This window comes from Bidens hawaiensis, unplaced genomic scaffold, assembly GCF_021521415.1.
Source record: "Bidens hawaiensis isolate Kalapana, Puna unplaced genomic scaffold, B.hawaiensis_p1.1 tig00032454_1, whole genome shotgun sequence".
Classification (NCBI taxonomy): Eukaryota; Viridiplantae; Streptophyta; class Magnoliopsida; order Asterales; family Asteraceae; genus Bidens; species Bidens hawaiensis.
The window spans coordinates 156,216-170,424 of record NW_027495533.1 but is presented as its reverse complement, the minus strand read 5'-3'; the positions used below and the strand labels follow the sequence as shown (position 1 = coordinate 170,424).

Here is a 14,209-nt window from a genome sequence, read left to right as displayed (position 1 = left end):
TATGATTAGTGTTTTCATTCCCAAATTTGTTTTAAAATATAATATTGTTATGATCAATGAATAAGTTTGAAAAATCAAAGTTATTATAATCTTAAAGTAATGCCAATAAGATCGTTCAATGATGATTTATCCAATTTAGATTATTATTTTGAACTTTAGTGGGTGGTAAGGTGTCATTGTTGAAGCTGTCTATTCAAAAGCACCAATATGTGGAGCTGGCCTGCCATACATAAACAAAAAATCGTACCATTTAATTTTAGCCTTTCTTGAAAAATACAAACATATACAATGTATGTTATATTAAGAGTCATAAATACTTTAACACATACATAATAAAGTTAGTATTTTCACATAATGTTATCTTAATAAATATATTATTTCATAATTATTTCCAGTATCTCTTTTAAAATTATGAATTTTTTATCTTATTCTTAGTCACGAGCCACATCCCGAGCTAAGCACAACTCGTTATGATTATATATATATTTATATATTTTTTATTTTATTTTAAAGAAAATGGCATTAACTTTACCAATGTATATACATGCATTAATGTATATAAATTTCTATAGGTAGGATCAACTTTACCAATGTATATTGCATATTTTTTGTGGGAATAAATTAAACAAAAGCAAAGCTGAATGATATGTAAAAAATGAAGAAAAAGGAAAATTAAAGGGGTCTCATAAGCTGTTGTAGTACTTTTTGAGTAGCTTGGAGGCTCTTGGATCTCACAATCTTTTTTCCTTCATGCCTTTTAACTTAAATAAAAATATCTAAGAATTTTCTGCCAAAAATAAATATAACTTAAAGCCCTTTTGGCTATTCATATTTTACTAATTAAATTAATAGAGTTGGTTAAAATATATATATATGACTCTTAATTTAACATACATTGAAAGAATATATCGTTAAATAATACAACATACCACTAGACTAGACCAATTGGTCATGGGTATACAACATACATCTCTAATAGTTCATGAACGAACGGTTACATGTGACTCCAAATTGTTGTCTAGCTTGAAATCCATCCATCATGTTCTAAACTTGTTATTGTAAAGTGAAATTATTTCTACATTCAGATTTTTTAAATGTGTTTTCATATTTTCGTTCATGTGCGAAATAATCATAATAAATAATCCGCTAATGCTTTCACTTGAAATTAAAAATTTTGTTGGAAAAAACTCAAAAATGAAAGGTTTTGAATGAGGGAACTTCATGGATACTATATATAAAAACTTACTTTGATTAGCTTGCATCAAGTTTGTTTTTTTAACCCTAATTGTGATATGGGGTGATCTATGCACGATAGAATGTTATGCACAGTTGCACACACATAAGTCAATGGTATAAAATGATACAAGTCAATGGTATATCGATTTTATGTGTATGCATCACTCATATAAAACTCATGTTTAGATATAATTTATATACAACTAAAGTTTTATTCATTTTTTTTTCATACAAAAAATTTGGTGAAAAAAAGAAACAAAATTGATATAAGAATAAACTTTTTATAGTATATTGTAGAAAAAAGATGGTGCAAAAGTAAAATCTCTTAATCTTAAGAATAGGGATGAAAGTCATTAGTTATGGTAGTTTTAGTTACTTCATGTCTGATTATAAAATCGTATCTGAGACTTAGTCTTATAACCATTGGGTATCTTAATACCCGATTAATCATTAACCATCAGTTTCGTGAGTTTCTTTGTGGGGACTAAGGAAGAGTAATCTCTAATTACGATCCTAGCAGCCAAAATTTACTCGTTGAGACTTAAGATTCATGTCATCTCGAATCTATCTCAAACTCATCTCATAATCAATTTGAATTATCTATAAATTCAAGTATACTTTCCAAACATTTAAAAAATTTAAAATCAAGCAAGTACAAGTTTAATATATATTATGATAGATATCATCATATATTAAAAATCCACATTTTATTTACTATTAAAAGTTAAAAACCTAAGCCTAAGCTCATGAGTAACTTAAAAGACACTTTTTTTTTCAAAATTGAAATTGTTTATTGTTTTTGTAAATTTAGATAGTAAACAACTTAGGTATTGGGCTAATGTAATTAGGTTGGAATCATGATACTAGATTTATCACTTATTAAAAAGATTATTCTTGAGAAGAGAATAACAACTAGTATTTTCTTTAAATACAAAAAAAAGGTTAAGAATGTAACTTTAGAATACAAATGAAGAAAAGGTATTCATTTCAGACACCATGTTTGATTATTGACAAAACATAAGAATAGGAAAACATGGGGATGTATGATTAGGTCCAACATACGCCATCTATGGTGGTACCCTAACCTTACTTTATATGTGGTCCACCTCCTTATGTTATGTTCTTTCTTGGTCCCTCCAATTGATGCCCATCAACTATAGGATTTCAAATCATAACCCTTAGTTGGGGTTTAACACATCCCTACTTTAACAACCCAAGATCAAACAAGAATCTGTTTAGCAGAAATCATAAACCCCCTTTCTTTTTATTTGTTTTATGGAAAGTTGTGACAATTTATTTTTTCTAGATTATTATAGAAAAGGAAAAGATTATGTTTACATAATCTTGAAATTAACACTACAATTTGCACTTACATATAGTTGCTTTATTATACTTTCATAAAGTTTTAAAATTTCAATAATTATTTAGCAATGATTCACCATAGTGTGAAGTTTGGTAAATTTTAGGTTATTAATAATCACGTGATATAATTATTCGACTAAACTAACATATCCGTATAGCAACCCTATTATTGTTCATTAAAAATCCGTTTTAACGGAAGTATTGTTCAAATTACTTCATGAGTTCATGGTCCCGTAATTCACTTCTCTAGGTATTGCATTTCCACAAATTATACGCATACCCTTAGACTAATGGAATAACTTCAAAGACTATCCCCACAAGAACGGTTTAAGCTTCGGTCATCTGATGATGTTTATGCCGTGCTTCATCATTAAGAAACTCCTGTTTGTGGTACGCCGTTCAACCATATGAGCGTCAAGAAAGGAAATTTGGTCATTGATACCCTTTGATGATAAAGAAAATAATAATACATTTTTTTTCTGTTTATTAAATTAACTAAACATAATTCATTATCAAATTGCAAAATAATTATTGTTGTTTATAACGAACTGTTTGTCTTTACTAAATAATGCAAATCAGGGTCCATTGGAAACAAGAATATGTGAAGAAATTTAGTTTTGTTTTTTTAGGGGATGTCATCATTGATATAAATATATACACTTATTTATAAAAAAAATTACAATTTTATAGCTTTGTAAATTGCATAGAAAACATTCCTCGAGAAGTCGATAAAAAAAGTCATAAAAGTAACCAAAAATCAACACATATTTCCTTTTCAGTCCTTTTAATTAAATAATAGTAAAATAAATAAACACTTGAATAAATTGAGAATAATCCAGCATTTCCCATTGCTTTGTTAACCTAATTAGTTAAGGGATGTTATATTCATATATACTAACACCAGTGTTAACCAGTGTATAAGGCTTGTATAGGGGCTATACGTTGACATGATTAACAAATGTATTTTATGACAATTTTTCAGTCTAAACGAGCCGTATAGTGCCTATAGGATCCGTATAGACCAAGACGCATTATTACATCATTCTAGCATATGTGGCTCGTATAGCCTATATACGACTCGTACAGAAGAACCTATTGTTTAAATAAACTATGTGATGTGGGAATAACCCATGCCTTAGTTAATTATATGTTTTGAAAATACATCTTAGTTGTAAGACGTCTTCTTTCTATCTAAAATGTCAAAGGTTATACACTCTGTAATAAACATCTTCGTTCTAAGGTGTTTCTCTTTTAGAAGTCAAGGGTTAGAATCATGTAGGACGTGTGTGTGTCTATATATATATATATATATATATATATATATATATATTGAACGGCTAATGAATCCTTCAAATGAGTTACTAGCTAAATTCATCACATCGGGATAAATTCGTCTTTCGATCCGGAGAAAACCCTTACCTAAGGCCAACGCCCGTGAATCCTCGCCCGAATGCACGACAAAACAGTGAGATAAACCTATTCAGTTTAAGGATCCAACTAGTAAATGTCACATAATCATCTATTCTCTCATCATCACCTGGTGCCGCTGAAAGTGAATGATGAGAGCAGAAATTAAACATTGGTAACATGAAACAAGTTTCTAACTTACCACCCCATCACCAGCTCACTCGAGAAGTCGATATAGCTGATTTGGGGGGGGGGGGGGGTGTTTGGGATTCCTTATTTTACCTCCTTATAAATTTTTAATAAGTTTATAAGTTAATTTTTCCTCTCACAGTATAAGCAACCTAAACACCTTATTACTTTTTAAAAAGTTTATAAGTTATAAGGTGGTGAAAATAAGCAATCCCAATAACCCCCTAATAGGTGTAGATTATTAGCATATCAAAATAAGAAAAAAAGTTAAATCATGTTATTATTATCATAAATCAAAAGAAAAACATTAAACAATAATCCATACCATTTTCCATTCATAAAGCTTGCTTAAACCTCAGTCAAACTTTCTCTTTCTCTTTCTCTTTCTCTCTCACCAAAACATAGCACCAATACCAACAATCACTATTACCACCATGGCTGCAAACAAATTCGCATCAATTGTTCACAAAAACACCAACAGATTCACTCTCATCTTCATGTACACTCTCCTCGAATGGACCCTCATCATCCTCCTTCTCCTCAACTCAATCTTCACCCATTTCACCATCAAATTCGCCCAATTCTTCAACCTAAAACCCCCCTGTTCTTGGTGCATTCATCTCACCACAAACCCACATCAAGATCTATGCCAACGTCATTCCAAACAGGTTTCTGATCTGGGTTTTTGCTCACAACACTCAAAGCTAGCTAATTTTAATGATTTGTGTTCTGATTGTAATAAAGATTCAAAATTAGGGTTTGATGATAAAAGTTTGAATTTGAAGTGTTCTTGTTGTGGGGTTGAGTTTAAACGAAAAGGGTTTCATGATTTGGATTCTTTTGTGATTAATCCTTCTTGGGAGGTTCTCGGGTTTCCGAAAAGTGTCGGTTTTCGGGGAAATCAAGAAACAGAGGAAACAGAGGATTTGATTAAAATTGAAAAGGATGAAGGGGTAAAGTTGGAAACTTTAACGCAAGATCTTGAGTTTTTGTTGGATTACAGTGGGAATCAGTTGGTGCCTGTTGAATTAATTGAACCAGTTCTTCATAATTTGGAAGATGATTTGGTGGTTGATGAAGATCAAGAATTTGGGGAGTTTCAGAAAGCTAAGGATGTGTCAGGATCAAAAATTGAAACAGTGACAGATGAATTGGAATTATTGCAGGTAGGGTGTGTACGGGTCGGTTTTGTGATAAAAGCAAACCAAAATTCTAAATTTTGTTTTTTGTATTCGGTATTCGGTTCGGTTATGCCATTTGAGCTTGGAAATTTTTAGATTTTTTTTTTTTTTGCTAAAATGATGTATCTGGGCCTAAGTCAATTTGTTATTAAATAACTATTGATAATTATAGAATTGAGTTAATATATTTGATGTACATATTTATTAAATTCTTATAAATTATTAATAATTGAATATCTATGAATTCGGTTCAGTTCGGTTTGGTTTTTTCTGTTTTTATTTCATGCAAAACCAAAATCAGTAAGTTCGGTTTTGACAAAAAATATAAAACCAAACAGTTGTTTTTTGTTTTAGTTCGGTTGGGTCGGTTTTGTGCTAAAAGCAAACCAAGATTCTAAATTTATGTTTTCGTATCCGGTTCGGTTTTGCCATTTGAGCTTGAAAATTTTTATAATTTTTTTTTTGCTAAAATGATGGATTTGAGCCTAAATCAATTTGTTAATTAATAACTATTGATAATTATAGAATTGAGTTAATTAATATATTTGATGTACATATTTATTAAATTCTTATAAATTAGTTATAATTGAAAATCTATGAATTCGGTTCAGTTCGGTTTGGTATTTTCGGTTTCTATTTCATGCAAAACCAAGTTCGGTTTTTACAAAAACATAAACCAAACCGTTGGTTTTTGTTTCAGCTTGGTTTTCGGATTAGAATCAATTTATAAATGGTTTATGTACACTCCTAATTGCAGGAGGATCAAGAAACACACTGTGTTCTTCATGATGTAAAAACAGATGAATCATCCAAATTTATAGAGCTGGATTCAATGGAATTTGAAGAAACTGAAAACTCACTCGTTTTTCATGCGAGTTCGTGTGATTATTCTAATGAGAATCCTGCAATTTCTAAACCAGTTCAAGAAACAGAGGATATTGATTCAGGTATAAAGTTATTAACTTTAATAATGTATTTTGTTAACAAAAATGTATTTTGTTATGCAGATAAGGTAGAAGCAGAGGTTCCAATTGATACCAAAGATATACAAGAAACAGAGGAGTGCAATTCAGGTTTTAAAAAAAAACCTAAGTCTAAATCATCAAGTTTAGTTTTTTATAAGTTTGATCTTAAGTTTGTGATTAATTATGCAGAAAATGAAGAAGCAGAGGTTTCAATTGGAACCGAGATTCCGGTTTTGGATACATGTGATGAGATTAAAGCTCAAGATAATTTCAATTTGTATAATTTATCACATGAAGAAGCAGAAGAAGCAGCTTCATCAAATTCTCATGATTTGGATTTTAATCTTGAATATGGTAATTATTTCAACTTAAACCAATTTTTATTTTTTTTATTTATTTTGTATCTAAAAATGTCAAATTTCAAGAAAATGTGATCCAATTAACAGGATTTCAAGAAACTCGAGAAGACGAAAAAATCGAGGATACAGTATTAATTATTGAAAGAAAGGATTCAATGGTGGATGAATCTTGTGATGGAAGTGAAATGGACGGTGGTGATCCGATTAACACAACCGAAAAGCTTAAGTCGGCTTTGAGAGCCGAGAGGAAGGCGTTACAAGCGTTATACACCGAGTTAGAAGAAGAACGAAGCGCGTCTGCAGTTGCAGCTAGCGAGACAATGGCGATGATAAACCGACTGCACGAAGAGAAGGCTGCAATGCAGATGGAAGCGTTGCATTATCAACGAATGATGGAAGAACAGTCGGAATACGATCAAGAAGCTTTGCAGTTATTAAATGAACTTATGGTGAAAAAAGAGAAGGAATTGGAAGTGTATAGAAAGAAGGTTTTGGATTATGAAACAAAGGAAAAGGATCGGTTTTTAACGAGTAGTGTGAAGAGTAACACGTGTTCGGCCTCGTGTAGTCATTCAGAAGACGGGGATGGAATGTGGGTCGATGTGAATCACGAGTTAAAAGAAGAGGGAATCCGGAATGGGAATCAAGAAATCACGAATCTTGACTCGTCGTTTGTTGACTTCGAAGACGAGCGCTTGTCGATTCTTGAACAACTTAAAGTTTTAGAGGAAAAGCTTTTCACTTTAAGTGACGAAGAAGATCGACACTTCGATTACTTCAACGAGAACGGGAAACACTTAAACGGGAACCACGGGTACGATGGTCAAGAAGTCAACGGTGTCGATACTCGTTATCAAGACCGGAGAGTTATTGGTTCGACTGGAAAACGACTTCTTCCACTTTTCGATGCGATAGAAACCGAGACCGAAAGCGATGAGGGTGCGGTCGTGGCAAACGGGAACGGAAACGGATTCCATCCCGAGGTGGAAAACGTTGCGGTCACGAGATTTGAGCTGCAAAAGAAGCGGATCGACATCGAAGAGGAAGTAGATCAACTTTATGTACGGTTGCAAACCCTCGAAGCCGATCGGGAGTTTTTAAAACACTGCATTGGATCGTTAAAGAAAGGCGATAAAGGAATGGAACTTCTTCAAGAAATCTTGCAACATTTGCGCGATCTTAAACATGTCGATCTTCGAGAGAAAAGTTTCGCTGATGGGACTCTAGTATGATCGTCTTCGAGACTCCCTACGGTAAAGTTATAAACTTTTTTTCTTTCGTCGTATTGTGTTACGCGTGTATTACAACTATTTAGGGCGTAAATGAGTCAAGCCTGAGTTTTTCTTAGCTCGAGCTCAAGCCAAAACTTGATTCGCTTCAAGATTTTTATAAAAAGCTTGAGCTCGACCTATGTGTAGTTTTTCAAGCTCGAGATCAGGTTCGGTCTTATTTTGTATATGTTAATTATTTAATTGTTTCTATATGCTATATGCATACATATATAAACATTTATATTTTTGAATTTTTTTATATATAACATAATATACATTTTAAAATTATTTCACAATTATTTATATGATAGTATTTATTATGCAGTTATATGTTTTATATTTCAAGTACGGAATATTCTTTTTTTTTTAAATATAGGCTCATGGAGTGAAGCTTGTTCAAGCTCGCTAGACGAAATGGGCTAAGCTCATTTGATTCGAGCTTTAACAAACTGATTTTAAATAACTCGCAAACAGCTCGGCTCGCATAAACTCCACAACTTTTAGATGAATATTCTCAATTCCCAAGTAATATTGTAATCTCTTAGGTCCACTTTTGTAATTTCATGTTTTTATTTTGTTCATTTTATAGGTGAATATTGGTGTGACTTGGCTTATGAAGTTGCTCATATTTGTGGAGGCTAAGCTACCAAACTTTTCTTCTTTTATGAGTTAAATCATGTTGTTTTGGGAAAATATTATTATTTTATTTAAAAAACCCCATTTTTTTCTTGTGGGTTGGTGCAACTGTGCAAGTTCATCTCTAACTTTTAAGGGGAAAAGGTTGATGATGAATTCATGTGTTTGTTTCTTTTAGGGAGTTAAGTGTAGGATTTTATTTTATTATTTTTTTTTTAATTTTTTAAATTTGTTTTGGAGTGGTAAGAAAGGGAAGGTACCCTATTCCTATCACTTCAAGTGTAATTTGTAAGTATGTAAAATGGTATTTTGTTTAGAGTTTTAAGTATTTTGTGAGATAATCATTTATTGTATTTATGTATTTATTGTTCATTCACCCTTATGGCCATATGCTTATAATGTAAAATTCCAATTCAATTAAATAAATAGTTAATTTAATAAAGAGTGTGTAAGTTGTTTTATGTGAATTAAATATCGAGTCAAGTTGGTTTGTTAGGTTACATCCCAAACGATAAAGCTTGGGCCCTAAGCCATTTGGCTTATCTCTGTCCAACACAAATTTTATGAATATATTATCTATGTTAGAATATTTAAAAAATATGACATATTGATGATGAAAAATTTAAATGATTTACGTTTGTTCGTTTTTGTCTCGTTGTGATTAAACGTTGTATAATAAACTCGCCGCAAAAAAAAATCTTTGTGACATTGGTTCATTTGTTAATATTTGTTTTTACTATTCACCCGAGTATATGAATAAACTTTTAATATTAGTTACAAGAGCGTTCACATTGTAGCCTCTATATCCATACGTTCTATATGATATAGTATAAAAAAATAGAGAAAACATCTAAAACATCACTACATTGAGATATTAAAAGTAAACTTTATATTTTGTTGTTTGTGTTTATGAAAGAAAAATGAAATAAAATAATTTTTTTAGAGTAAGATAGAAATAAAGATGAAGAGTTGAATCACTTGTATCAATGTAAAGTGGTTTTTGAAAACCAAACAAAATTTATAAGAAAATTATTCTTTTCAGTTAAATTATTGAGTTTGAACTGAGGCTTTACACTCTTTCCCGAGTTCGGAAAAAAGAAAAGAAATAAAAAATTTTGTTTTTATTTGTTTTCTAATTTATCTTTCATTTCTTTTCATTCTATTTCTTTACAAATTAAAAAGATAACATTTTCTTTCAACTTGCTCTTTGTTTCTCATTGTTTTCCTTCCATTTGTTTTCTTTTTCTCAATTTAGTGAAACTCATGAACACAACTTTCTATCATTTCCTTTGTTTTCTTTACTTACGAATATACTCTGGAATACTGAATACAATAATTTTTTCCTTTCCTTTTATTTCAATTATTTTTCATCTTTAAATAAACTCAAGAATAGAGTGTTAATGTGAATGCCTTGATGGCTCGATGTGAAAAAAGAACCTCAAATAATTTTGGCCCACCAAATCAATCATCGCTATTCGTTTCCTACAAGCCCAAACTTGTTTGTGTTTACTAATGGATTTTTAGCAAATCTAGAGTTTTTAGGTGGTTTTCTTTCGAGCAAATTACCAAAATAGCCCATTTAATGAGAGAGAAAATGCAAAATAGCACGTGAGATTTCAAATTACCAAAATAGCCCTTCAAATCTCACGTACACGTGAGTTTGCGAGATTCCCCGTGACTTTTCGTGGTCCAATCAGATTCTGCCAAGTGTTTTCCACTCCCACCTACCTCGATATTTTTCATCCCAAGTCTGTCGGAAACGTAACTTTTAACACCAAATATAACCTGAAAAAAACCAACTGTAACGTGATGTTTCAAGCTGTTTTTATCGGCAACGTGAGTTTTCAAATAAGATTGATTTTGAGTTATTTTGAAATTCATCTCCTTATGAATTTCGTTTTTTTGAAAAAGGCAATCTTCATCATCTTCTTCATCTTCTTCATAATCATCTTCTTCATCTTCTTCATATTCATCTTCATCATATTCTTCTTCATATTCATTTTCATCACATTCATTAATAATAATCCCACCTTCTCCTCCAACCATATAACACCACCTTCTACACCCTCCACCCACCGGCGCCGGAGACAACAAAACGGCATCGGAAAAGCCGTCGGAATGCGGCGGAGAATCGTCGGAATCCGCGGTAGGAACGCAAACACACAAATTAGAAGCTAAAACCATCTTCACCTTCCTCCATTTGCTATTACCCATTATTATTTAACAGATCTGGAAGTGGGTTTTTGATAATTTGATAATATTGTTAATAATAATACTAGTAAGAGAAAATTTTCGATATCGTTAGTTTGTTTGGATCTCACCAGATGACGATGATGATAATAAGGAAGTTGGTGGGTGGAGGGTGTAGAAGGTGGTGTTATATGGATGGAGGGGGTGGTGGGATTATTATTAATGAATGTGATCATCATCATCATCATCGTACTCAGTATATCCCACCAATAGCAAAGCTATGGTAGGGTCTGAGGAGGGTAAGATGTAGGCAGCCTTACCTCTACCCCATAGGGATAGAGAGGCTGCTTCCGGTGAGACCCCCGGCTCGATAGTAGTTTTGCATCAAGCCTTGGACATAAGGCACATAGCACTCAATCATCGGGACACCGGCTGATCGGTGCATGTACCCTTATCTTTCAGCTATCAATGCCACTACATGATGCCTGATTAACCGTCCGTCACTTTTAACGTTATTTTCACGAGATTAGTAAAATAACGTCAAAATTAGTGCAATTTCACTTTTGCCCACCCGAGGGTTCACACATATATACATCATATGTGCGCACCGCAAGCAGGGCTAAATGAATGTGATGAAGATGAATATGAAGAAGAATATGATGAAGATGACGAAGATGAAGAAGATGATGAAGATGATTGCTTTTTTCAAAAAAACAAAATTTATATGAAATTCATCTAAGGGGTTGAATTTCAAAATAATTCAAAATCAATCTTATTTGAAAACTCACGTTGCCGATAAAGACAGCTTGAAATATCACGTTGCAGTTGGTTTTTTTCAGATTATATTTGGTGTCAAAAGTTACGTTTCCGACAGATTTGGGATGAAAAATATCAGGGTAGGTGGGAGTGGAAAACACTTGGCAGAATCTGATTGGACCACGAAAAGTCACGGGAATCTCGCAAACTCACGTGTACGTGAGATTTGAAGGGCTATTTTGGGAATTTGAAATCTCACGTGCTATTTTGCATTTTCTCTCTCATTAAATGGGCTATTTTGATAATTTGCTCTTTTCTTTCTAGTTTCTTTTTTCTAGGTTTGAGGACTAATTTTGTTTTAGGCTATTGAGTGTTTCTAATCTTGATTCCGGGTATTATTAAATATTTGAAGAGTTTTACATCCTTCAAATAAAATATTTTAGTTGAAATTCAAGAAGGATATACTGAAATAAAATGGAATATGTAATAAAGAAAATAATACAGCATATCTAAAATGACTGATAAAGACAGTATATAATAATAATATTTGTTATATTTAGTCACAACAAAAAAAAGTATAAAATTCATTTTCAAACAAGTAATTAATAAGTAAATAAGAATATTTCCAAAGAGTCAACCTATTTTTTAAACCTCATTAAAAATTTCAATATTTCATATACATTTTGTTTTAAAACAGACTATTTCTTCTTCTTATTACAAAAAAGGCCACATCTAAAAAACTAAAGTCTAAAACCATATTATTACTAAAGCATCACGTTGAAATTGATTTATGGAAATACCTTTATATATAAAATAAGAAACTATAAAGTAATAAAATTTACACTTGATATGTGTAATGAACTAATGAAATAATCGAACCATCGTTAGAACTCAACTAAGAAAACAGAAGCGGGAAAAATATATTCATGCACGCACGAAAGATGATATTGATATAATTAAAAGAAGAAAAAAAAATTAGAAACGTTGAATAAAGTTGATAAGAATGAAAATAAACAAACACAATATATAGTCATACATCATACATATCGTAGCTGATGTAGATTTCCCGTATTAGTCAATTATTATTTGTTACATGTGTGTGTGAAAACATCTATTGCACCTCATTTGTATTATCATGTACCGGCTCAACCACCACCGTACCATAATGTTGTTTGTTTTAGCCGAGACATATCATCATCGCCCTACGAATTATTTGTTTTTGGTTGCCTGGATGAAGACTTCCTAGGAAGCCACCTATCCTGATACCACTCCATTCAGAGCACGTTTAACTGTTGAATTCTCCTTTCATCCATTACCATTAAGCGCCTAAAAGACGTTATAGTAGGGAATGTATCCACCTCAATATAAATAAGGTTAAGTTCTCCTCCTCAACTGATATTGGATTAGATGTTATAAGAGATCATAATATATATATATATATATATATATATATAATTCAATCGAAATTGTGGAATAGATTAGAGTTGTGTGTTCATCTCTCATCTAATGTTGGAGGTGAAAGAATGAAATGAAGATGGTGTGGTGGCTACACTAATAACTACTCCGTATATGATTTCATATTTAATTTTTCATCAAATGACATTTAGTACTTTCATACTTTCATAACTAACCTTATACTTTTAAAATTGCAAAACCAAACCCCATTCTTTCGTTAACATCCAAGGTGAGTAACCTTAGGTGTTACAGACATCCCGTCTTAGGGCATCCCGTCTTAAAAAGATTTACTTAATGTTTAAGGTTACTTCTAAACGTTATTAAAAAAAAATTATTTTGGTTGTACAAACCATGAATGGTTAAAAAGAATCTTATATAAGGATAACTCTTCCTAACATGTTTTTGAAATATTTTAATGTAAAATAACATATATTCATGCAATACTTAATTTGGGAAATTGACAACACATATGTAGTTTGAAAAGCATGCCAAAAATGTTTGCATCTATATTTTATAGATAGATTTAACTTTAATGTTTTCTAACTTATTAATCCTCGGTTAACAGCCATGAGCTAACTTTGCAAACCAATACAATAAACTTCTAATAAAGTAATAAGTCACTTTCATGTGATCTTTTAACTCTTTAATTAATCAATTTCCACAAGATAAATCATAGATTAGCAAAGAGAAACATTCAGTTTTCTTTGTAGAATATTCCTTGTGAGAAACGTTCAAATTTATTAATATTTCAATGCTATCTATCTTGAATTGTCATTGCTATCTATCTTGATTAATATTATCACAACCAATTTAATGGATCACCACAATATGTGGTTACCACTTTTTTTTTTCTTTTGAGAATGTAGATAGACAAATGTTCTTAGTGAAAATAAAAAGGTTAAGAGAAGATAAATTACTTGATATACATATAATATATTCATAAAAAAGTCAACTTCTATTAGTAGTATTTTTTAAAAAAAAAATTAAAAATGTTAGAAAATGAGTTTAAAAAAATATTAGTTATTTACTCATCTGACTTATTACACCTAAAATCACCTCCTAAGCCTTCCAAATATTCAAAGAAACATATCAGATCATGTTGTTTTCTTTCTTCATGGTTTGTGATTTATTTGAGAATAATTGAAACTGTAGTTTGGATAAAAAGACACGAGAAATATGATCTGAAAGATGGTCGAAACAAA

The 14,209-nt window shown here is 31.3% G+C and overlaps 1 protein-coding gene across 2 annotated transcripts; it reads left to right on the top strand.

Moving 5' to 3' along the window:
• The first annotated feature begins 4,570 nt into the window (after positions 1 to 4,570).
• On the top strand, positions 4,571 to 8,923 carry LOC143583542 (myosin-binding protein 2-like). Of its 2 annotated transcripts, none has more exons than XM_077065822.1 (6): positions 4,571 to 5,360; positions 6,133 to 6,322; positions 6,383 to 6,448; positions 6,530 to 6,694; positions 6,766 to 7,952; positions 8,560 to 8,923. In XM_077065822.1, exons 1-5 carry the CDS (start codon positions 4,629 to 4,631, stop codon positions 7,929 to 7,931), a joined length of 2,319 nt encoding a protein of 772 aa, XP_076921937.1. In that variant the 5' UTR covers positions 4,571 to 4,628; the 3' UTR covers positions 7,932 to 7,952; positions 8,560 to 8,923. The 2 variants fall into 2 exon arrangements, with proteins under 2 accessions (XP_076921937.1, XP_076921938.1); XM_077065823.1 differs by having other exon boundaries at positions 6,787 to 7,952; positions 8,560 to 8,922.
• Positions 8,924 to 14,209: the final 5,286 nt, after the last annotated feature.

Coding starts and splice junctions, on each gene's coding strand:
- LOC143583542 (XM_077065822.1), top strand. CDS start 4,629: ATGGCTGCAAACAAATTCGCATCAATTGTTCACAAAAACACCAACAGA. Junction 5,361..6,132: donor ATGAATTGGAATTATTGCAG/GTAGGGTGTGTA, acceptor TCCTAATTGCAG/GAGGATCAAGAAACACACTG. Junction 6,449..6,529: donor AACAGAGGAGTGCAATTCAG/GTTTTAAAAAAA, acceptor TTAATTATGCAG/AAAATGAAGAAGCAGAGGTT.